A 23,122-nucleotide genomic window follows, 5' to 3' on the forward strand; every position below is an offset into this window, starting at 1 on the left:
ACATTGGTCCCTTTGAGACGTGGCCTAAGCTCAGAAAGCACTCCCCAGTTCTGTTAGCCGCCCAGCAGAGAGAGCCAAAGGGTTCTTTGGGTGGTGGTGGTGTTTTGTTTGTTTTCTACCACACTGGTAGAGTCGTTAACAACATAAGTCTTTGCCTCTAAGGAAATGTTCCAATTATGATTCTGTTTTCAAATGGATAGTATTGAGGAACATTTCTTAACTGTCTGTAGCAGGTTTCATAGGATGTCTGCTATACATTGTTTGCACAAATGGATGCTTTTTCTCCTTGCTTTCTCATCCAACTCCCTCTCTCTCTCTCTCTCTCTCTCTCTCTCTCTCTCTCTCTCTCTCTCTCTGGTAAGTACCTCTCTTGTGTGTGACTGTGTGTTTGCAGTTTATTCTGAGAAGGTAGAAAGTCCAGTGCAGAACCAGTGATGGATCCTGTTCATCCCAGGGGAAGTCCTTTCCTACCTCCTCCCATGCTGTCACTTCCAGTCTTGGTTCCTCTGACTCACCAAGGGGTGAGGGGAGGTAAAACAAGCTTGTTGTGATTTCTGAAAAGACTTCCAGCCTTCAAGAAAGTTGGGTCAGGTCGAACCACAGAGAAAAGCCTGGATGGTTTGCAAATGTTTTGTCCTTGTCTTGTCCTCCCTTTTGGTCCTCATTTTCAGTGGTTTTTGAGTGTTTTCCCTTTTATGATAGCAGTAATGATGAAGAGCAAAGGCTCCAGCCCCAGGAATGCCCTTCCCTGTCTATCTCGTCATCGTTTCATCCTTTTCCGGTACCTTTGGCTTCTAACCTCTGGGACAGTGTTCTTCAACACCGGCACATCATACTGCTCTGTGGTTTTGACTCATGACCTTGTTTTTCCAACCATCATTCACCATGTCTTTATTTCTCATGCAAGTTCCCCATTATGATTTCTTTCATTTTTGTCCCTTTGTCTCAACTGATGTAAACAGACCTCTTCTGCCATGTAAATTTCGTCAATCACATATTTGTGAAGAACTGGGCTCTTTAGGAACTAGTGTGAACATTTTGTCGGATAGATAATCAAGTTACTTGATTCTGACCCCCTTACCTTAGGTTTATAGTGTCATTTCCTTTCTTTCATGTATTTTCGTTAAGATGAGCTTCACTTAGAAGTGACCTGAAACAGAAACGCATATAAAACAAAGTCATACATTAACTGGTTGAAGAAAGTTTTGGAATGAGGCACGCAGGACCCTCGACTTCTCTTTCAGCTCGTAGCGGTGATTCCGTGTTCTTTAATTCAGTGAGCGTGGCTGCCGTGCACAGCAAGAGCGGTCACAATAACGCATAGACGACATACTTAGCACCAGTCAAGCAACCTCATCAAGGCTAACAACTCAAGTGACAGATATGTAAACAATCTGAATGCGACCAACATAATTTTTTTAAGGTGGCAACTGGGAGAAATAATGTTTCTTCAGTCCAGAAAGTTCACTCATTTTTCTGCTTTTCATTTTATAAAGAAATTCTTTGCAGTAAAAGTGCTTTCAGCCGCTGTTTGTATGCATGCATGCATGTGTGTAGATGTGTGATTGTTTATCAGTATCCTGACAAGATTAATCTTACACAGTTTTCAATAAATTTGCATTTTTGTTGTGTTTTGTCCAATGAAATTTACATTGATTTTCTATTTTATTTTCCAGAAGAACTTCAGGAAAAAATTGGTAAGCTTTCCCTGACATTCCTTTGGTCCCCCCAAAAACCTTTAAAATAACTGCTTTCCAAATGTCGAACATTTCCTGCCTTTTGGCTGATTTGTCATGCATTGACTCACATTTCTGCTGAAGGTCCATCATTCTAACCTGAATCGCTGCTTATGGATTTCTCCCATATTTCTTTCACCATTGCTGTTTCACAGTGTATGTAAATTTTTATATCATCCATTTGTCAAGTGTAAATGACACAGGTCATTCTTTTGCTGCTTTGAAACTATCACCCAAGTATTTCCAGGCCTGCAAATGTTTTACATGATGTTTGAAATTTCCAATGATAGGAATGTTCCTTTATGCTTTTCGTTTTTACTGACACAATTATCAGTTTGGCAACCTGCAATTGTTTCAGTATTTGTAGAATGATCTTACATCTTAGAGAAGTTGAGTGGTGACACATCTCCCTGTTCTGACTTTTTAAGGTGAATGACAGGAGAGGCTTATGCCCTGAAACGTTTTCAAAACTTTGCACTTTTTCAAATTTCAAAAGTTTTTATCAAATAGTTCATACTAATGTCTCCTTTGGTAATGACACTTCCCAGTTATGTTTTTGATTTCAGAAGGAATGGCTTTAGGAATATCCCTTCGTGCCTGTAGCAGCCTTCATTCGACTACTGGGACACCAACATCATTTTGGACAAATGGGTGCTTTCTTTCTCTTTGCTTTGCTTTCTCTTCTCTTTTTTAAGTGACAGTCACATGCGGTTGGGTATTTGCACTTTGCAAATCACTGACATCAAATGAGCTAGATTTGGCATGAGTTAAATTAGAAATTTAAAAAGCAAGGTTACCTAAGCATTTCTTCAGAACACTGCATAATCTCTGGAAGCAGTGGGTTCAGTGTTCTCTAACTCCCTGCCTCTGGGTGCTGGATACAGCACACCTACAGCAATCATGAGGGTTGAGGAGTTTTACGTAGCAGCAGCCGAGGAACGCTTGAAGTCCATGAGACAGATCAATAAAGGTTGAAGTAACATCCAACTAGGTCTAGAACACTTTTAAAAAGTAATCTCAATTACTGTGGTCCCTGAAATTTTGCCTACATCGGTAAAGTCATTCATTTTCTTATTTTTACTTTTTGAACCCTGAAATGATATTATTTTACGTAATATTTCCTGAGTTTTATTTTCCTCATACCACAGTAACTGTTCCAACTCCTTCTTGCATTTTTAATGGACATAGTTGTTAATTTAGCAAACTGCAATTAGATTTTCGATTTTGGGAGAACAACTTTATATACTAAAGGAAAGTCACATATAACGTATTTCTCAATTTTGGAATTTTATGTGAATGACATGAGAAGCTATAGTCCTACGAGACACCTAAGAGACTTTTTCACAAAGCAATAATATGACCATTAAAAGCTTACCATCCTTCCTTTCCTAATAAGAATTCAGCTATATTTTTCTTTGCAGTTCTAAGGAATTTAGGAATATATATATTCTGTATACGGAGCAGTCCTCGTACGACTAGAGGTCCAGATACTGTATTAGACAGATGGGTCCTTCTACTGTAGGCTTCTTCATGACTAGTTAGTACACATCTCAAATGTGTCTGCAAGTCTGGATTGTATTCTCAAAAAAGAAGAGGTTCCACTGAAAAGCAAATGATTGATGCTGCTTATCCTTGGAGTCCTGTTCTGCTTCCTCTCATTGAGTCATTGGCTCTCTTTGCTCCTTTACTTCGAGGAGTTGCGGGGAGAGGGCCATGTAATACAACTACCTGCCTCTCACTGCAAGACGTCCTGTGGAATATTACGTTTCTAGTTCCTAAAGCACTCGTCAGTTGGAACTAAGAAGCAGACTATGAAAGGGTTTCAAATGTGTGTCCTCTTTTTAAGCGTTGCGCTCTCATTTTCAATGAATTGGTGTGTTCTTCTCCTTTTTCTGCAGATGAGATTGAACCAAAAAAGGGCAGGTCAATAATAGGCTTTCAACTTTTCCTGCTTGTGGTTTCATTTGTTTCTGGCTTCTTTGGGTAGCTTATCAATCAAAAATGCAGTGTGTTTCCATCTATACCTGGACACTGTTTAATCTGCTTCCTGCAGCTCCTTACCTCCCGGTAACCATCTTCCTCAGCTCTAAAACACACATACTATGACCTGATTTTCTCTTATTCTCTTCGTTCACCAGACAGTGTTTGCCGTCATCACGTGTTGTTCAGTTGCCCCCTTTATGACCTCTTTCATCTGTCTTGTCCTCATAATCAACTTGGTCAAATAGATTATTACCAATATAATTGATGTATTATTGTATGTATTACCAATATAATTGGGTATTTTTGAAGGTTGTGATGTATGCATTTTCTTCCAAGACAAAGGCAGGCCATTTGCTTTACAACCTTCCCTTCTGCCATTTGATATCACAATTCTCTTCCTTTCCACTCAAGTTAGCCAAATATCTTATTAAAGCTGGCCAGTCAAAGCATGAAAGTCTAAATCACATAAAAAGGGATCAATCACTCTTTTAGAAGCCCGTCATCATCATGTCTACTGTTTCTGATTTTTACTCATTCACTAAATCATCTCCCTTTCTGCCTCTCTTCACTGTTGTGGACTATTCCCTGAATAAACATGAGTTTTCAGCCAGTGTTGGTGTGTTGGTGTATTGGTGTGTTGGTGTGTGTGTTTGCAAGCAGTCTGTGTGTATGTGTGTGTGTGTGTTTATCAGCATCCTCATATGTTTAAAGGCACTTGAGTTTTCTGCATGATATTTCCCAACATATTCACGCTGACTTTTCCATTTTATCTTTCAGAAGGACCACAGAACTTAGGTAAATTTTCTGACCATGCCTTCCTCCCACATGTCCTCAGGATGACTCCTTTCTTGGTGTCTTTAACTTTCTCTGCCTTTTGATCTATGTGTCATTTCTTGCCTCACCCTCTCCCTGGGTGTTGTTCGTATTCGCCGCTTATGATCTCTTCCATCTCTCTTGTTTGTGGAATCCATGTAGACAGACCGATTTAGCCACAACTGGTAGCACCAGTGTCTTTGATTTCTCCATCTAGATTTCCCTCGGGCTGCTCCAGCATGGGGTGCTGCAGTGGCTGATGGTTTGAATAGGGGCAGCATTTGTTGTTTACTGGAAAAGCAGGCCATATTCTTTGTTTTTTCTTCTTCTTTTACTGAAAGGCAGGCAATATTTTTTTTTAAATCCAAATACTCCCCTCTTTTCTTTTCTTCAGTCAACCATAAAATTCACTTTCCCTTTTCTAAAATAAAAATGTATTTCCTTGGCATGTTTCGGGGGGAGGGTACCTTTTATTTGTTTGATTTCTGATTACATTCATCTTACGTATTTACTCTGAAGTGGAAGTTTTAATTTTATTTTAATTTTCTGTATTGGTTTTCCTTGATTCTTTCATGAGTTTTCCATTATATTTTCCAGATCAAGTCCAGAAAGAAATGGGTAAATTTTTTGACATTTTTTAACAGATGTAGTTCTTTAAAACATCTTTTCCCACCGTTTCTCAACATTCCCTCCTCCCTGCTCCTGTCCGCCCTTTCGCTTCTTGTGGGTTTCACGTTACCCTATCTTCTCTTTGACGTCCTGAGGTCCTCCCACATCACATTCCCTTCCCACCATCTCTCTGGCTGTTTGTTATTCCTTCCAGTCTCTTCCTTGCTATACACCCAGGTGGTGTTCTACCTCCCTGGTGATTACCCTAATTTCATGATAAGGTTGGTGAGATGATGAAGATTCGCTTAAGGTGAGTGTGGTCATTGCCATTCGAGAGAAGGCTTCCTTTCCCTTGGGTTCTCCAAGTGCTCTGAGGTGGAGTGCCTCTTGCTTTACAGATGATCGCGTTCTGGCTTTTAGGGGAAGCATTCAGACTCCAAAGCTGTTGCATGAGATGAGTTCCTTCTTTGTTGACTGGGTAAACACTGTGTACACTGATGTCAAGCGTACTCTTGAAACGAGCCAGTCCGCTTTGCTTGACCCTATTCTCAAGGGATATTGGTAATAGTTTTGCATGACAATGTGGGATTTTTCCTTTTAAACAACAATGATTACTCTCCTTTCTTTTTTATTTTAATTCATTTAATAATTACTCCAACACATTTCTCTTACACATACACTTTTCCGTCAATCAAATAAATGTGATTGACAATATATTTCCGGCGTCAGTGGCTGTTTTCTAAGATAACCCTACATCATTTCTGAGAGCCTAGTGCAAGAACTACAAAATCCTCATGTCCCGACGTATCACGTTACAACCCTGAAACTGTAGTGAGGTTTTCAGGCGGCATTCATTAACTTGAGCAATTGCATTTCTTTGGAAATGGACGTTACTTAGGTAGCTTTTAGACACAAATACTGGCAAACTAAGATATTACCTGCATTTCCCTTATGATGCTAAGAAATCTTGTTTAGAAATACATGCATGATTGTGTGTTTTCTCTCAGCCAGGATGATGGCTCAGTTCAAGGATGGTGAGTAATGCTTATCTCTCAGAAGTTGTCATTCTTTTCTCTCTCTCAGATTCTGCCCCCCACAAGCAAAGGGATGCAGAAATATAACAAATATGTTTATAGTGGGCAAAGCAGCATTGGAACCATTGCCTCTGTAGAGTCCAGCACTTGGAATAAATTCCCTCTGAAGTGCAAACAAACCACTAGCAATTCAGCATGGGTTTCCTCCTCCCCCCTTCTATCCTTCCATCCTCCCTCCCTTTCTTCCTTTTACCCGCCCCCCTTCCCACTCCTCCTCCACACCCCCAACCTTTGAGGTTTCTACATTTCTGTCCTCCACCTGATCATTTTTCACATCATGTGTGGAAGAAATTGAATATGAAGCTAGAAGACAGAGAGGAGAGAAAAAAAAAAAAAAGTCCAAAGAGCTCACGAAAGGAAATGTGACAGAGACAGGGAGAAAGGGAAAACACTGGGAGAGAAAAGATGGAAGGAAAAAACGGAAAAGGGTTTCCGATTTTGTTCTTTTCCAACCTGGAAAAATGCACCATTATACCCTGGGGAGGGACACGGACTCTGATAAAGAATCTCCTACGACCAAAGATGTTTTAAATGAACCCCTGCCGTGTGCAAAATCATATGCTGAAAAAGACAGAAACTCCAAGCATTCATTTCATCAACTCAACACATTACTCCTTATTTTCACAAGTGGTGTGTATGGGATAGTAAATCTTAATCGTTTCATTACTTTTAATTACACCTGACATTGTTTTTTGAGTGTAGGCAAAATGGTTACTGTCTGCTAAAATCTGAGGAAACAAAAGTGAAAAATATGTTATTCGATCAAATTTATCATCTCCCCTATTGCCTCTCCATCCTGAAGACATTATAAATAGTTATCCTGGGTGAATGTTGGATAAGTAGGACATGGGGATGGGGCAGGCCTTCTTCAGATATACTTTAGCAGATCAGAAATAGAGGCTTAGGTATATGAAAGAGTATTTTCTTTGGTTGCTGTTATTCTTGAGTTAAACCTTAGGAATGTATGTATCACCACAGAATTCTGGACAGCCAGGCTGCTTTGTCTGTCAGATGGTAGGTTCTCATGTTCACTTGTTCCTTGCAGATTGGAGGAGAGAACAGTTGCAGAATGGTGAGTCTGTGGTGGTCCAACAGAGGCCCTGCTCATTGTGGGGGAGTCTCAGGGGAAGACGGGTGCAGGGGAGCTGCACAAAAGGGAGACCCTCTGGCCCAAGCCTACTGACCTTTCCCAGAAACGTGATGACCACTTTTCTTTGCACTAACTCTGGCTCTGGACGCAGCCAGATATGATGGCAAGTCCCATTTTCACATCATTGTATTTTTGGCATGCTCCATCTGTTTCTTTACCACGTGTCTTTGATGCTCAGTGATCAACTTTCTCAACACCAACCTACACATATAAACTTATGTGTAAACGCCCACCTACATGTATAACGTGACATCTTAAGGTTTTCATTTCATTGTTATTTCAACTGACATTTATCATCTTCGCGTGTTATTCCTTGGATTTTCCGTACCCTTGCTTCTCAAGCAGAAAATTCCTTTTCACCAAATATAGCCTAATAACAATTACCTTGTAAAATTTTGCTGTTTTTCAAGTTTCTTTGTCCAAAATATTTTCTGTCATTTGACTGAGAAGCCCATTCACTGCGAATTAATTTTATGTCTTTTCCTTTCATCTGACGTTGTGAAAGTAAACGTCATCGAGGTAACGTTAATAATCAAACTCCCATAAGATACAGTTACGCAGTAGTCGGCGGACAGAATGCTGTGACCAGAGGCCCCCATCACCCTGACCTGACCTGACCTGACCTGCGTGTCCTGTAAAAGCCCTAGTTCAGGATTCTTTAATTCAGGGTCTCGTGGCTTTATAGAGCAAAGCCACCACGGTAGGGACATTGAGGCTATTTACTAAGCACAAGTCACACAACTTATACCCATAGAAACGTGAGGAAGGACAGACCAAATATTTTCAAAAGGAATCATGAACAGATTTATCAGGTTCATTACCAGCAATAAAGTTCTCCTTTTCTCAATTGAAAACATGTATCCACTTATGGAATATGATCCATTTCTCAAAAGGGAGCTTTCAGACACTGTATGTGTGCATGCATGTGTTTATTTCTGTCAGTGTGTCTGTGTTCTGTTTTTTCTTGCATCTGGATAATGTAATTTCACTAAAAAATGTTTCAATCAATCTGAATTTCATTTGTGTTTCTTTCCAACGAAATTTACATCGCCTTTTCATTTTGTTTTACGGAAGGACCTCAGGAAAAATATGGTAAAGCCTCTTTTATACCCCCTCACCCCCCAAACACTGTAGAACACCTGCGTTTGTGGTGTTGTAGAGATATCCCAGCTTTTAACCAACGTGTCACCACTGGCTTGCCCTCTCCCAGATCTCTGCTATTCTGGCACAATATTGCAGTTAGGGACTCTCCCATATTCCTCCCTTCTCTGCTCTTGCAAAGCCTGTATGTTCCAACATAGTCTGTGGGTCAAGTGTAAACTCAAGGGGCATCCCTGCACTGCCTCTGAGCACATGACCCAAGTGTCCCCAGGTATTCGAAGACTTCCCATTGTTTTACCTAGGAATTTTTTATTTAGAACCAATGAGAGTAATTTTCATTCTTTCCTTTTTACTTCATTGACACAGCTGTCAATTTTGCAAACTCCAAATACTTCAAATATTTGTAGAAGGATTTCATAGCTTAAGGAAAGACCAATAATAATCATAATACATTTTTGATTTCTAAGTTTTCATGCGAATGACACAAGGAACTACTGTCCTACAATGTTCCCAGAAGGCTTTTCATAAAACGCAAACGTAGTCCTTAGAAGTTTAATACCCTGTTTTTCTAATGACATTTTTGTCAGTGTCCTTTCGTTTTCAGAGGGAATCAAATTCACCTCTCAATGCATGTAGCTGGCTTCATGTAGCCCCTGCTACAGGCCTTGCTTGCAACCAATGGAAGTTTTTTCCTCTCTGCTTCCTCCTCTCTTTTCAAGTAACTCTGCCTTGTGCGAGTGTGTATCTCCATGTTAGACTGAAAAGGGGACCGAAATAAGAGGAGCTTTATTTTGCCATGAGTGAAAATAGAAATCCACCCCCAAAAGTTATGTAATCTTTGCAGAGTGAAATGTGAACACAGACAGGTTCCCAAGAGCCAAACCCTGCATCTTCTCTAGCAGCACCTCTTGAGTATCCTCTAGTCCATTGTTCATGGATACCTTATTAAACAAAGTTACGACAAGGAAGAGAAGTGGTGATTTGTATTTGGCAGTGACAAAGAATGCCTTAAAGGTATCCAACCAAAGAGTAAGGTCCCGAGCGTTGTCCAGATAATTTAAGAGCTTTGTACAAAGGTAACCACCATCACTAATGATCCTGAAATTTTTCCACCAGACCGTAACATCACTTTTTTTTTTGGCTTTAATTTTGGACCGGTAATCTCAGGACAAAAGCAGCTCTCAGGCACGCTGGTACATAGGTGTGTGCCTCTGTATGTGTGCGGGTTTGCCTAAATCCTGATGCATTTAAAGTTGTAGGAGAACTTGTCTCTAAATTTCAATTTCCCTTGTGGTTTGAATCCATTATAATTATCTGGGTGTTTCCCCTTTATTTTTTCAGATGATCTTCAAAAGAAACTCAGTAAGTATCTCTGATGACCTCTTTGTGTCCACAGCCTGTATTAAACATTCAGGTTTTTGGTTCTTTCGGCATCCCCTCTCTTCTTCCCTATATGCCATCTTTTGGCTCACATGTCATCTCCATGTCTTCCCTCTCCTCCCTCAAGGTTTCTGTTTATGGACGCCTCCCATCCTAAGTTCTCTCCGTTTCTTTTACCCGAGACCTGATTCCTTCTCAGTGCTTCCCACTTCATTTCACAGGGTCCTTCCTGTAAACATGGTCTTACTCTGGCTTCCAGAGTCTTGGCAGGTCCGTTTTGATTTTGTGAGAAGAAGGGGAGAGACTGATGGACATGTGGCTTCTGTTCCACGTTTAGCTTCTGGAACACTTCCAATAACTTAGACTCTCTGTCATACAGCAAAGTTCAAGGGGCCATTCTCATGCCATTGATGCCTCCCCAAAGCTTATGAAATAAAACAAGGCTGCAAATTTGCTGAGTGATGTTTTCCCAAAGCTTGTCTTCTAAAGAGTGTGTAGACTCAGTTCTAATCCATTGATCCAGGTGGGCTTTGGGCTCTTACTTCCAATGCTCCCGGTCGTTTCCTGCAGTCTTTTCGCAGGTGCACAGAGATTTTACACACCATTTCACGGATTTCTTTTCTTTTATGTCAGAGCACTTCCTCTGTCTTCTTCTTGCGTGATATTGACATAGTTCTTAATTTATCACATTGAGACAAGCTTTAAGTGTTTGTAGACGCACTGTGTACACTAGGGAAAATTAATTTATACTCTAGTTCTCCAACCTGCAATTTTCTATGACTGTCATGAGAGGCTATCGCCCTAGGATACTCCTCGGTGTTTTTAATGAAACACTGATATAAACTAAGATAACACGGCTACGGACAGGGTTTTGGCTAGATGGATGCTCTTACTATGGACTTCCTCACGACCTCATAAGTACGGGACTCCCGTATGTGTCCATATTTACACTGTATTCTGGAAAAAGGAGAAGGCCAAGTGAGAGACAAATGATTGCTACTGTTTATCCCAGAAGAAGTCCTATTCTACTTTCCCTCGCACCATCATTTTCTGTCTTTGTGGCTTTGCCTCAAGCGGTGAGGGGGTGGGGGAGGTAAGACAACACTGCCACCGATTCACACCATGTCCTGTGAACATCTGTGCTTCCATTTCTAAAAACATTGGTCCCTTTGAGACGTGGCCTAAGCTCAGAAAGCACTCCCCAGTTCTGTTAGCCGCCCAGCAGAGAGAGCCAAAGGGTTCTTTGGGTGGTGGTGGTGTTTTGTTTGTTTTCTACCACACTGGTAGAGTCGTTAACAACATAAGTCTTTGCCTCTAAGGAAATGTTCCAATTATGATTCTGTTTTCAAATGGATAGTATTGAGGAACATTTCTTAACTGTCTGTAGCAGGTTTCATAGGATGTCTGCTATACATTGTTTGCACAAATGGATGCTTTTTCTCCTTGCTTTCTCATCTCATGTATTTCCTTGGCATGTTTCGGGGCGGGGGGTACCTTTTATTTGTTTGATTTCTGATTACATTCATCTTACGTATTTACTCTGAAGTGGAAGTTTTAATTTTATTTTAATTTTCTGTATTGGTTTTCCTTGATTCTTTCATGAGTTTTCCATTATATTTTCCAGATCAAGTCCAGAAAGAAATGGGTAAATTTTTTGACATTTTTTAACAGATGTAGTTCTTTAAAACATCTTTTCCCACCGTTTCTCAACATTCCCTCCTCCCTGCTCCTGTCCGCCCTTTCGCTTCTTGTGGGTTTCACGTTACCCTATCTTCTCTTTGACGTCCTGAGGTCCTCCCACATCACATTCCCTTCCCACCATCTCTCTGGCTGTTTGTTATTCCTTCCAGTCTCTTCCTTGCTGTACACCCAGGTGGTGTTCTACCTCCCTGGTGATTACCCTAATTTCATGATAAGGTTGGTGAGATGATGAAGATTCGCTTAAGGTGAGTGTGGTCATTGCCATTCGAGAGAAGGCTTCCTTTCCCTTGGGTTCTCCAAGTGCTCTGAGGTGGAGTGCCTCTTGCTTTACAGATGATCGCGTTCTGGCTTTTAGGGGAAGCATTCAGACTCCAAAGCTGTTGCATGAGATGAGTTCCTTCTTTGTTGACTGGGTAAACACTGTGTACACTGATGTCAAGCGTACTCTTGAAACGAGCCAGTCCGCTTTGCTTGACCCTATTCTCAAGGGATATTGGTAATAGTTTTGCATGACAATGTGGGATTTTTCCTTTTAAACAACAATGATTACTCTCCTTTCTTTTTTATTTTAATTCATTTAATAATTACTCCAACACATTTCTCTTACACATACACTTTTCCGTCAATCAAATAAACGTGATTGACAATATATTTCCGGCGTCAGTGGCTGTTTTCTAAGATAACCCTACATCATTTCTGAGAGCCTAGTGCAAGAACTACAAAATCCTCATGTCCCGACGTATCACGTTACAACCCTGAAACTGTAGTGAGGTTTTCAGGCGGCATTCATTAACTTGAGCAATTGCATTTCTTTGGAAATGGACGTTACTTAGGTAGCTTTTAGACACAAATACTGGCAAACTAAGATATTACCTGCATTTCCCTTATGATGCTAAGAAATCTTGTTTAGAAATACATGCATGATTGTGTGTTTTCTCTCAGCCAGGATGATGGCTCAGTTCAAGGATGGTGAGTAATGCTTATCTCTCAGAAGTTGTCATTCTTTTCTCTCTCTCAGATTCTGCCCCCCACAAGCAAAGGGATGCAGAAATATAACAAATATGTTTATAGTGGGCAAAGCAGCATTGGAACCATTGCCTCTGTAGAGTCCAGCACTTGGAATAAATTCCCTCTGAAGTGCAAACAAACCACTAGCAATTCAGCATGGGTTTCCTCCTCCCCCCCTTCTATCCTTCCATCCTCCCTCCCTTTCTTCCTTTTACCCGCCCCCCTTCCCACTCCTCCTCCACACCCCCAACCTTTGAGGTTTCTACATTTCTGTCCTCCACCTGATCATTTTTCAAATCATGTGTGGAAGAAATTGAATATGAAGCTAGAAGACAGAGAGGAGAGAAAAAAAAAAAAAAGTCCAAAGAGCTCACGAAAGGAAATGTGACAGAGACAGGGAGAAAGGGAAAACACTGGGAGAGAAAAGATGGAAGGAAAAAACGGAAAAGGGTTTCCGATTTTGTTCTTTTCCAACCTGGAAAAATGCACCATTATACCCTGGGGAGGGACACGGACTCTGATAAAGAATCTCCTACGACCAAAGATGTTTTAAATGAACCCCTGCCGTGTGCAAAATCATATGCTGAAAAAGACAGAAACTCCAAGCATTCATTTCATCAACTCAACACATTACTCCTTATTTTCACAAGTGGTGTGTATGGGATAGTAAATCTTAATCGTTTCATTACTTTTAATTACACCTGACATTGTTTTTTGAGTGTAGGCAAAATGGTTACTGTCTGCTAAAATCTGAGGAAACAAAAGTGAAAAATATGTTATTCGATCAAATTTATCATCTCCCCTATTGCCTCTCCATCCTGAAGACATTATAAATAGTTATCCTGGGTGAATGTTGGATAAGTAGGACATGGGGATGGGGCAGGCCTTCTTCAGATATACTTTAGCAGATCAGAAATAGAGGCTTAGGTATATGAAAGAGTATTTTCTTTGGTTGCTGTTATTCTTGAGTTAAACCTTAGGAATGTATGTATCACCACAGAATTCTGGACAGCCAGGCTGCTTTGTCTGTCAGATGGTAGGTTCTCATGTTCACTTGTTCCTTGCAGATTGGAGGAGAGAACAGTTGCAGAATGGTGAGTCTGTGGTGGTCCAACAGAGGCCCTGCTCATTGTGGGGGAGTCTCAGGGGAAGACGGGTGCAGGGGAGCTGCACAAAAGGGAGACCCTCTGGCCCAAGCCTACTGACCTTTCCCAGAAACGTGATGACCACTTTTCTTTGCACTAACTCTGGCTCTGGACGCAGCCAGATATGATGGCAAGTCCCATTTTCACATCATTGTATTTTTGGCATGCTCCATCTGTTTCTTTACCACGTGTCTTTGATGCTCAGTGATCAACTTTCTCAACACCAACCTACACATATAAACTTATGTGTAAACGCCCACCTACATGTATAACGTGACATCTTAAGGTTTTCATTTCATTGTTATTTCAACTGACATTTATCATCTTCGCGTGTTATTCCTTGGATTTTCCGTACCCTTGCTTCTCAAGCAGAAAATTCCTTTTCACCAAATATAGCCTAATAACAATTACCTTGTAAAATTTTGCTGTTTTTCAAGTTTCTTTGTCCAAAATATTTTCTGTCATTTGACTGAGAAGCCCATTCACTGCGAATTAATTTTATGTCTTTTCCTTTCATCTGACGTTGTGAAAGTAAACGTCATCGAGGTAACGTTAATAATCAAACTCCCATAAGATACAGTTACGCAGTAGTCGGCGGACAGAATGCTGTGACCAGAGGCCCCCATCACCCTGACCTGACCTGACCTGACCTGCGTGTCCTGTAAAAGCCCTAGTTCAGGATTCTTTAATTCAGGGTCTCGTGGCTTTATAGAGCAAAGCCACCACGGTAGGGACATTGAGGCTATTTACTAAGCACAAGTCACACAACTTATACCCATAGAAACGTGAGGAAGGACAGACCAAATATTTTCAAAAGGAATCATGAACAGATTTATCAGGTTCATTACCAGCAATAAAGTTCTCCTTTTCTCAATTGAAAACATGTATCCACTTATGGAATATGATCCATTTCTCAAAAGGGAGCTTTCAGACACTGTATGTGTGCATGCATGTGTTTATTTCTGTCAGTGTGTCTGTGTTCTGTTTTTTCTTGCATCTGGATAATGTAATTTCACTAAAAAATGTTTCAATCAATCTGAATTTCATTTGTGTTTCTTTCCAACGAAATTTACATCGCCTTTTCATTTTGTTTTACGGAAGGACCTCAGGAAAAATATGGTAAAGCCTCTTTTATACCCCCTCACCCCCCAAACACTGTAGAACACCTGCGTTTGTGGTGTTGTAGAGATATCCCAGCTTTTAACCAACGTGTCACCACTGGCTTGCCCTCTCCCAGATCTCTGCTATTCTGGCACAATATTGCAGTTAGGGACTCTCCCATATTCCTCCCTTCTCTGCTCTTGCAAAGCCTGTATGTTCCAACATAGTCTGTGGGTCAAGTGTAAACTCAAGGGGCATCCCTGCACTGCCTCTGAGCACATGACCCAAGTGTCCCCAGGTATTCGAAGACTTCCCATTGTTTTACCTAGGAATTTTTTATTTAGAACCAATGAGAGTAATTTTCATTCTTTCCTTTTTACTTCATTGACACAGCTGTCAATTTTGCAAACTCCAAATACTTCAAATATTTGTAGAAGGATTTCATAGCTTAAGGAAAGACCAATAATAATCATAATACATTTTTGATTTCTAAGTTTTCATGCGAATGACACAAGGAACTACTGTCCTACAATGTTCCCAGAAGGCTTTTCATAAAACGCAAACGTAGTCCTTAGAAGTTTAATACCCTGTTTTTCTAATGACATTTTTGTCAGTGTCCTTTCGTTTTCAGAGGGAATCAAATTCACCTCTCAATGCATGTAGCTGGCTTCATGTAGCCCCTGCTACAGGCCTTGCTTGCAACCAATGGAAGTTTTTTCCTCTCTGCTTCCTCCTCTCTTTTCAAGTAACTCTGCCTTGTGCGAGTGTGTATCTCCATGTTAGACTGAAAAGGGGACCGAAATAAGAGGAGCTTTATTTTGCCATGAGTGAAAATAGAAATCCACCCCCCAAAAGTTATGTAATCTTTGCAGAGTGAAATGTGAACACAGACAGGTTCCCAAGAGCCAAACCCTGCATCTTCTCTAGCAGCACCTCTTGAGTATCCTCTAGTCCATTGTTCATGGATACCTTATTAAACAAAGTTACGACAAGGAAGAGAAGTGGTGATTTGTATTTGGCAGTGACAAAGAATGCCTTAAAGGTATCCAACCAAAGAGTAAGGTCCCGAGCGTTGTCCAGATAATTTAAGAGCTTTGTACAAAGGTAACCACCATCACTAATGATCCTGAAATTTTTCCACCAGACCGTAACATCACTTTTTTTTTTGGCTTTAATTTTGGACCGGTAATCTCAGGACAAAAGCAGCTCTCAGGCACGCTGGTACATAGGTGTGTGCCTCTGTATGTGTGCGGGTTTGCCTAAATCCTGATGCATTTAAAGTTGTAGGAGAACTTGTCTCTAAATTTCAATTTCCCTTGTGGTTTGAATCCATTATAATTATCTGGGTGTTTCCCCTTTATTTTTTCAGATGATCTTCAAAAGAAACTCAGTAAGTATCTCTGATGACCTCTTTGTGTCCACAGCCTGTATTAAACATTCAGGTTTTTGGTTCTTTCGGCATCCCCTCTCTTCTTCCCTATATGCCATCTTTTGGCTCACATGTCATCTCCATGTCTTCCCTCTCCTCCCTCAAGGTTTCTGTTTATGGACGCCTCCCATGCTAAGTTCTCTCCGTTTCTTTTACCCGAGACCTGATTCCTTCTCAGTGCTTCCCACTTCATTTCACAGGGTCCTTCCTGTAAACATGGTCTTACTCTGGCTTCCAGAGTCTTGGCAGGTCCGTTTTGATTTTGTGAGAAGAAGGGGAGAGACTGATGGACATGTGGCTTCTGTTCCACGTTTAGCTTCTGGAACACTTCCAATAACTTAGACTCTCTGTCATACAGCAAAGTTCAAGGGCCATTCTCATGCCATTGATGCCTCCCCAAAGCTTATGAAATAAAACAAGGCTGCAAATTTGCTGAGTGATGTTTTCCCAAAGCTTGTCTTCTAAAGAGTGTGTAGACTCAGTTCTAATCCATTGATCCAGGTGGGCTTTGGGCTCTTACTTCCAATGCTCCCGGTCGTTTCCTGCAGTCTTTTCGCAGGTGCACAGAGATTTTACACACCATTTCACGGATTTCTTTTCTTTTATGTCAGAGCACTTCCTCTGTCTTCTTCTTGCGTGATATTGACATAGTTCTTAATTTATCACATTGAGACAAGCTTTAAGTGTTTGTAGACGCACTGTGTACACTAGGGAAAATTAATTTATACTCTAGTTCTCCAACCTGCAATTTTCTATGACTGTCATGAGAGGCTATCGCCCTAGGATACTCCTCGGTGTTTTTAATGAAACACTGATATAAACTAAGATAACACGGCTACGGACAGGGTTTTGGCTAGATGGATGCTCTTACTATGGACTTCCTCACGACCTCATAAGTACGGGACTCCCGTATGTGTCCATATTTACACTGTATTCTGGAAAAAGGAGAAGGCCAAGTGAGAGACAAATGATTGCTACTGTTTATCCCAGAAGAAGTCCTATTCTACTTTCCCTCGCACCATCATTTTCTGTCTTTGTGGCTTTGCCTCAAGCGGTGAGGGGGTGGGGGAGGTAAGACAACACTGCCACCGATTCACACCATGTCCTGTGAACATCTGTGCTTCCATTTCTAAAAACATTGGTCCCTTTGAGACGTGGCCTAAGCTCAGAAAGCACTCCCCAGTTCTGTTAGCCGCCCAGCAGAGAGAGCCAAAGGGTTCTTTGGGTGGTGGTGGTGTTTTGTTTGTTTTCTACCACACTGGTAGAGTCGTTAACAACATAAGTCTTTGCCTCTAAGGAAATGTTCCAATTATGATTCTGTTTTCAAATGGATAGTATTGAGGAACATTTCTTAACTGTCTGTAGCAGGTTTCATAGGATGTCTGCTATACATTGTTTGCACAAATGGATGCTTTTTCTCCTTGCTTTCTCATCTCATGTATTTCCTTGGCATGTTTCGGGGCGGGGGGGTACCTTTTATTTGTTTGATTTCTGATTACATTCATCTTACGTATTTACTCTGAAGTGGAAGTTTTAATTTTATTTTAATTTTCTGTATTGGTTTTCCTTGATTCTTTCATGAGTTTTCCATTATATTTTCCAGATCAAGTCCAGAAAGAAATGGGTAAATTTTTTGACATTTTTTAACAGATGTAGTTCTTTAAAACATCTTTTCCCACCGTTTCTCAACATTCCCTCCTCCCTGCTCCTGTCCGCCCTTTCGCTTCTTGTGGGTTTCACGTTACCCTATCTTCTCTTTGACGTCCTGAGGTCCTCCCACATCACATTCCCTTCCCACCATCTCTCTGGCTGTTTGTTATTCCTTCCAGTCTCTTCCTTGCTATACACCCAGGTGGTGTTCTACCTCCCTGGTGATTACCCTAATTTCATGATAAGGTTGGTGAGATGATGAAGATTCGCTTAAGGTGAGTGTGGTCATTGCCATTCGAGAGAAGGCTTCCTTTCCCTTGGGTTCTCCAAGTGCTCTGAGGTGGAGTGCCTCTTGCTTTACAGATGATCGCGTTCTGGCTTTTAGGGGAAGCATTCAGACTCCAAAGCTGTTGCATGAGATGAGTTCCTTCTTTGTTGACTGGGTAAACACTGTGTACACTGATGTCAAGCGTACTCTTGAAACGAGCCAGTCCGCTTTGCTTGACCCTATTCTCAAGGGATATTGGTAATAGTTTTGCATGACAATGTGGGATTTTTCCTTTTAAACAACAATGATTACTCTCCTTTCTTTTTTATTTTAATTCATTTAATAATTACTCCAACACATTTCTCTTCCTTCAGGGTCTTACACAAACACTTTTCCGTCAATCAAATAAACGTGATTGACAATATATTTCCGGCGTCAGTGGCTGTTTTCTAAGATAACCCTACATCATTTCTGAGAGCCTAGTGCAAGAACTACAAAATCCTCATGTCCCGACGTATCACGTTACAACCCTGAAACTGTAGTGAGGTTTTCAGGCGGCATTCATTAACTTGAGCAATTGCATTTCTTTGGAAATGGACGTTACTTAGGTAGCTTTTAGACACAAATACTGGCAAACTAAGATATTACCTGCATTTCCCTTATGATGCTAAGAAATCTTGTTTAGAAATACATGCATGATTGTGTGTTTTCTCTCAGCTAGGATGATGGCTCAGTTCAAGGATGGTGAGTAATGCTTATCTCTCAGAAGTTGTCATTCTTTTCTCTCTCTCAGATTCTGCCCCCCACAAGCAAAGGGATGCAGAAATATAACAAATATGTTTATAGTGGGCAAAGCAGCATTGGAACCATTGCCTCTGTAGAGTCCAGCACTTGGAATAAATTCCCTCTGAAGTGCAAACAAACCACTAGCAATTCAGCATGGGTTTCCTCCTCCCCCCCTTCTATCCTTCCATCCTCCCTCCCTTTCTTCCTTTTACCCGCCCCCCTTCCCACTCCTCCTCCACACCCCCAACCTTTGAGGTTTCTACATTTCTGTCCTCCACCTGATCATTTTTCACATCATGTGTGGAAGAAATTGAATATGAAGCTAGAAGACAGAGAGGAGAGAAAAAAAAAAAAAGTCCAAAGAGCTCACGAAAGGAAATGTGACAGAGACAGGGAGAAAGGGAAAACACTGGGAGAGAAAAGATGGAAGGAAAAAACGGAAAAGGGTTTCCGATTTTGTTCTTTTCCAACCTGGAAAAATGCACCATTATACCCTGGGGAGGGACACGGACTCTGATAAAGAATCTCCTACGACCAAAGATGTTTTAAATGAACCCCTGCCGTGTGCAAAATCATATGCTGAAAAAGACAGAAACTCCAAGCATTCATTTCATCAACTCAACACATTACTCCTTATTTTCACAAGTGGTGTGTATGGGATAGTAAATCTTAATCGTTTCATTACTTTTAATTACACCTGACATTGTTTTTTGAGTGTAGGCAAAATGGTTACTGTCTGCTAAAATCTGAGGAAACAAAAGTGAAAAATATGTTATTCGGTCAAATTTATCATCTCCCCTATTGCCTCTCCATCCTGAAGACATTATAAATAGTTATCCTGGGTGAATGTTGGATAAGTAGGACATGGGGATGGGGCAGGCCTTCTTCAGATATACTTTAGCAGATCAGAAATAGAGGCTTAGGTATATGAAAGAGTATTTTCTTTGGTTGCTGTTATTCTTGAGTTAAACCTTAGGAATGTATGTATCACCACAGAATTCTGGACAGCCAGGCTGCTTTGTCTGTCAGATGGTAGGTTCTCATGTTCACTTGTTCCTTGCAGATTGGAGGAGAGAACAGTTGCAGAATGGTGAGTCTGTGGTGGTCCAACAGAGGCCCTGCTCATTGTGGGGGAGTCTCAGGGGAAGACGGGTGCAGGGGAGCTGCACAAAAGGGAGACCCTCTGGCCCAAGCCTACTGACCTTTCCCAGAAACGTGATGACCACTTTTCTTTGCACTAACTCTGGCTCTGGACGCAGCCAGATATGATGGCAAGTCCCATTTTCACATCATTGTATTTTTGGCATGCTCCATCTGTTTCTTTACCACGTGTCTTTGATGCTCAGTGATCAACTTTCTCAACACCAACCTACACATATAAACTTATGTGTAAACGCCCACCTACATGTATAACGTGACATCTTAAGGTTTTCATTTCATTGTTATTTCAACTGACATTTATCATCTTCGCGTGTTATTCCTTGGATTTTCCGTACCCTTGCTTCTCAAGCAGAAAATTCCTTTTCACCAAATATAGCCTAATAACAATTACCTTGTAAAATTTTGCTGTTTTTCAAGTTTCTTTGTCCAAAATATTTTCTGTCATTTGACTGAGAAGCCCATTCACTGCGAATTAATTTTATGTCTTTTCCTTTCATCTGACGTTGTGAAAGTAAACGTCATCGAGGTAACGTTAATAATCAAACTCCCATAAGATACAGTTACGCAGTAGTCGGCGGACAGAATGCTGTGACCAGAGGCCCCCATCACCCTGACCTGACCTGACCTGACCTGCGTGTCCTGTAAAAGCCCTAGTTCAGGATTCTTTAATTCAGGGTCTCGTGGCTTTATAGAGCAAAGCCACCACGGTAGGGACATTGAGGCTATTTACTAAGCACAAGTCACACAACTTATACCCATAGAAACGTGAGGAAGGACAGACCAAATATTTTCAAAAGGAATCATGAACAGATTTATCAGGTTCATTACCAGCAATAAAGTTCTCCTTTTCTCAATTGAAAACATGTATCCACTTATGGAATATGATCCATTTCTCAAAAGGGAGCTTTCAGACACTGTATGTGTGCATGCATGTGTTTATTTCTGTCAGTGTGTCTGTGTTCTGTTTTTTCTTGCATCTGGATAATGTAATTTCACTAAAAAATATTTCAATCAATCTGAATTTCATTTGTGTTTCTTTCCAATGAAATTTACATCACCTTTTCATTTTGTTTTACAGAAGGACCTCAGGAAAAACATGGTAAAGCCTCTTTTATACCCCCTCACCCCCCAAACACTGTAGAACACCTGCGTTTGTGGTGTTGTAGAGATATCCCAGCTTTTAACCAACGTGTCACCACTGGCTTGCCCTCTCCCAGATCTCTGCTATTCTGGCACAATATTGCAGTTAGGGACTCTCCCATATTCCTCCCTTCTCTGCTCTTGCAAAGCCTGTATGTTCCAACATAGTCTGTGGGTCAAGTGTAAACTCAAGGGGCATCCCTGCACTGCCTCTGAGCACATGACCCAAGTGTCCCCAGGTATTCGAAGACTTCCCATTGTTTTACCTAGGAATTTTTTATTTAGAACCAATGAGAGTAATTTTCATTCTTTCCTTTTTACTTCATTGACACAGCTGTCAATTTTGCAAACTCCAAATACTTCAAATATTTGTAGAAGGATTTCATAGCTTAAGGAAAGACCAATAATAATCATAATACATTTTTGATTTCTAAGTTTTCATGCGAATGACACAAGGAACTACTGTCCTACAATGTTCCCAGAAGGCTTTTCATAAAACGCAAACGTAGTCCTTAGAAGTTTAATACCCTGTTTTTCTAATGACATTTTTGTCAGTGTCCTTTCGTTTTCAGAGGGAATCAAATTCACCTCTCAATGCATGTAGCTGGCTTCATGTAGCCCCTGCTACAGGCCTTGCTTGCAACCAATGGAAGTTTTTTCCTCTCTGCTTCCTCCTCTCTTTTCAAGTAACTCTGCCTTGTGCGAGTGTGTATCTCCATGTTAGACTGAAAAGGGGACCGAAATAAGAGGAGCTTTATTTTGCCATGAGTGAAAATAGAAATCCACCCCCCAAAAGTTATGTAATCTTTGCAGAGTGAAATGTGAACACAGACAGGTTCCCAAGAGCCAAACCCTGCATCTTCTCTAGCAGCACCTCTTGAGTATCCTCTAGTCCATTGTTCATGGATACCTTATTAAACAAAGTTACGACAAGGAAGAGAAGTGGTGATTTGTATTTGGCAGTGACAAAGAATGCCTTAAAGGTATCCAACCAAAGAGTAAGGTCCCGAGCGTTGTCCAGATAATTTAAGAGCTTTGTACAAAGGTAACCACCATCACTAATGATCCTGAAATTTTTCCACCAGACCGTAACATCACTTTTTTTTTTGGCTTTAATTTTGGACCGGTAATCTCAGGACAAAAGCAGCTCTCAGGCACGCTGGTACATAGGTGTGTGCCTCTGTATGTGTGCGGGTTTGCCTAAATCCTGATGCATTTAAAGTTGTAGGAGAACTTGTCTCTAAATTTCAATTTCCCTTGTGGTTTGAATCCATTATAATTATCTGGGTGTTTCCCCTTTATTTTTTCAGATGATCTTCAAAAGAAACTCAGTAAGTATCTCTGATGACCTCTTTGTGTCCACAGCCTGTATTAAACATTCAGGTTTTTGGTTCTTTCGGCATCCCCTCTCTTCTTCCCTATATGCCATCTTTTGGCTCACATGTCATCTCCATGTCTTCCCTCTCCTCCCTCAAGGTTTCTGTTTATGGACGCCTCCCATCCTAAGTTCTCTCCGTTTCTTTTACCCGAGACCTGATTCCTTCTCAGTGCTTCCCACTTCATTTCACAGGGTCCTTCCTGTAAACATGGTCTTACTCTGGCTTCCAGAGTCTTGGCAGGTCCGTTTTGATTTTGTGAGAAGAAGGGGAGAGACTGATGGACATGTGGCTTCTGTTCCACGTTTAGCTTCTGGAACACTTCCAATAACTTAGACTCTCTGTCATACAGCAAAGTTCAAGGGGCCATTCTCATGCCATTGATGCCTCCCCAAAGCTTATGAAATAAAACAAGGCTGCAAATTTGCTGAGTGATGTTTTCCCAAAGCTTGTCTTCTAAAGAGTGTGTAGACTCAGTTCTAATCCATTGA

General features: G+C 41.0%; 1 protein-coding gene across 20 annotated transcripts in view; it reads left to right on the forward strand.

Annotated features, from left to right (window-relative positions):
* Positions 1–23,122, forward strand: part of LOC110255286 (putative leucine-rich repeat-containing protein DDB_G0290503) — a 58,287-nt gene that overhangs the window by 29,481 nt on the left and 5,684 nt on the right. For 10 of the 20 annotated variants that reach the window (XM_021081873.1, XM_021081874.1, XM_021081876.1 and 7 more), the window contains 13 exons: positions 1,677–1,697; positions 4,497–4,514; positions 5,130–5,150; positions 6,149–6,175; positions 7,281–7,307; positions 9,828–9,848; positions 11,491–11,511; positions 12,510–12,536; positions 13,643–13,669; positions 16,191–16,211; positions 17,854–17,874; positions 18,886–18,912; positions 20,018–21,187. In XM_021081873.1, the coding sequence (XP_020937532.1) occupies positions 1,677–1,697; positions 4,497–4,514; positions 5,130–5,150; positions 6,149–6,175; positions 7,281–7,307; positions 9,828–9,848; positions 11,491–11,511; positions 12,510–12,536; positions 13,643–13,669; positions 16,191–16,211; positions 17,854–17,874; positions 18,886–18,912; positions 20,018–20,223 (485 nt within the window). In that variant the 3' untranslated portion in view covers positions 20,224–21,187. The other 10 variants (XM_021081879.1, XM_021081881.1, XM_021081882.1 and 7 more) reach the window with 7 other exon arrangements.

This window comes from Sus scrofa, unplaced genomic scaffold (genome assembly GCF_000003025.6).
Source record: "Sus scrofa isolate TJ Tabasco breed Duroc unplaced genomic scaffold, Sscrofa11.1 Contig2479, whole genome shotgun sequence".
In the NCBI taxonomy this organism is placed as follows: Eukaryota; Metazoa; Chordata; class Mammalia; order Artiodactyla; family Suidae; genus Sus; species Sus scrofa.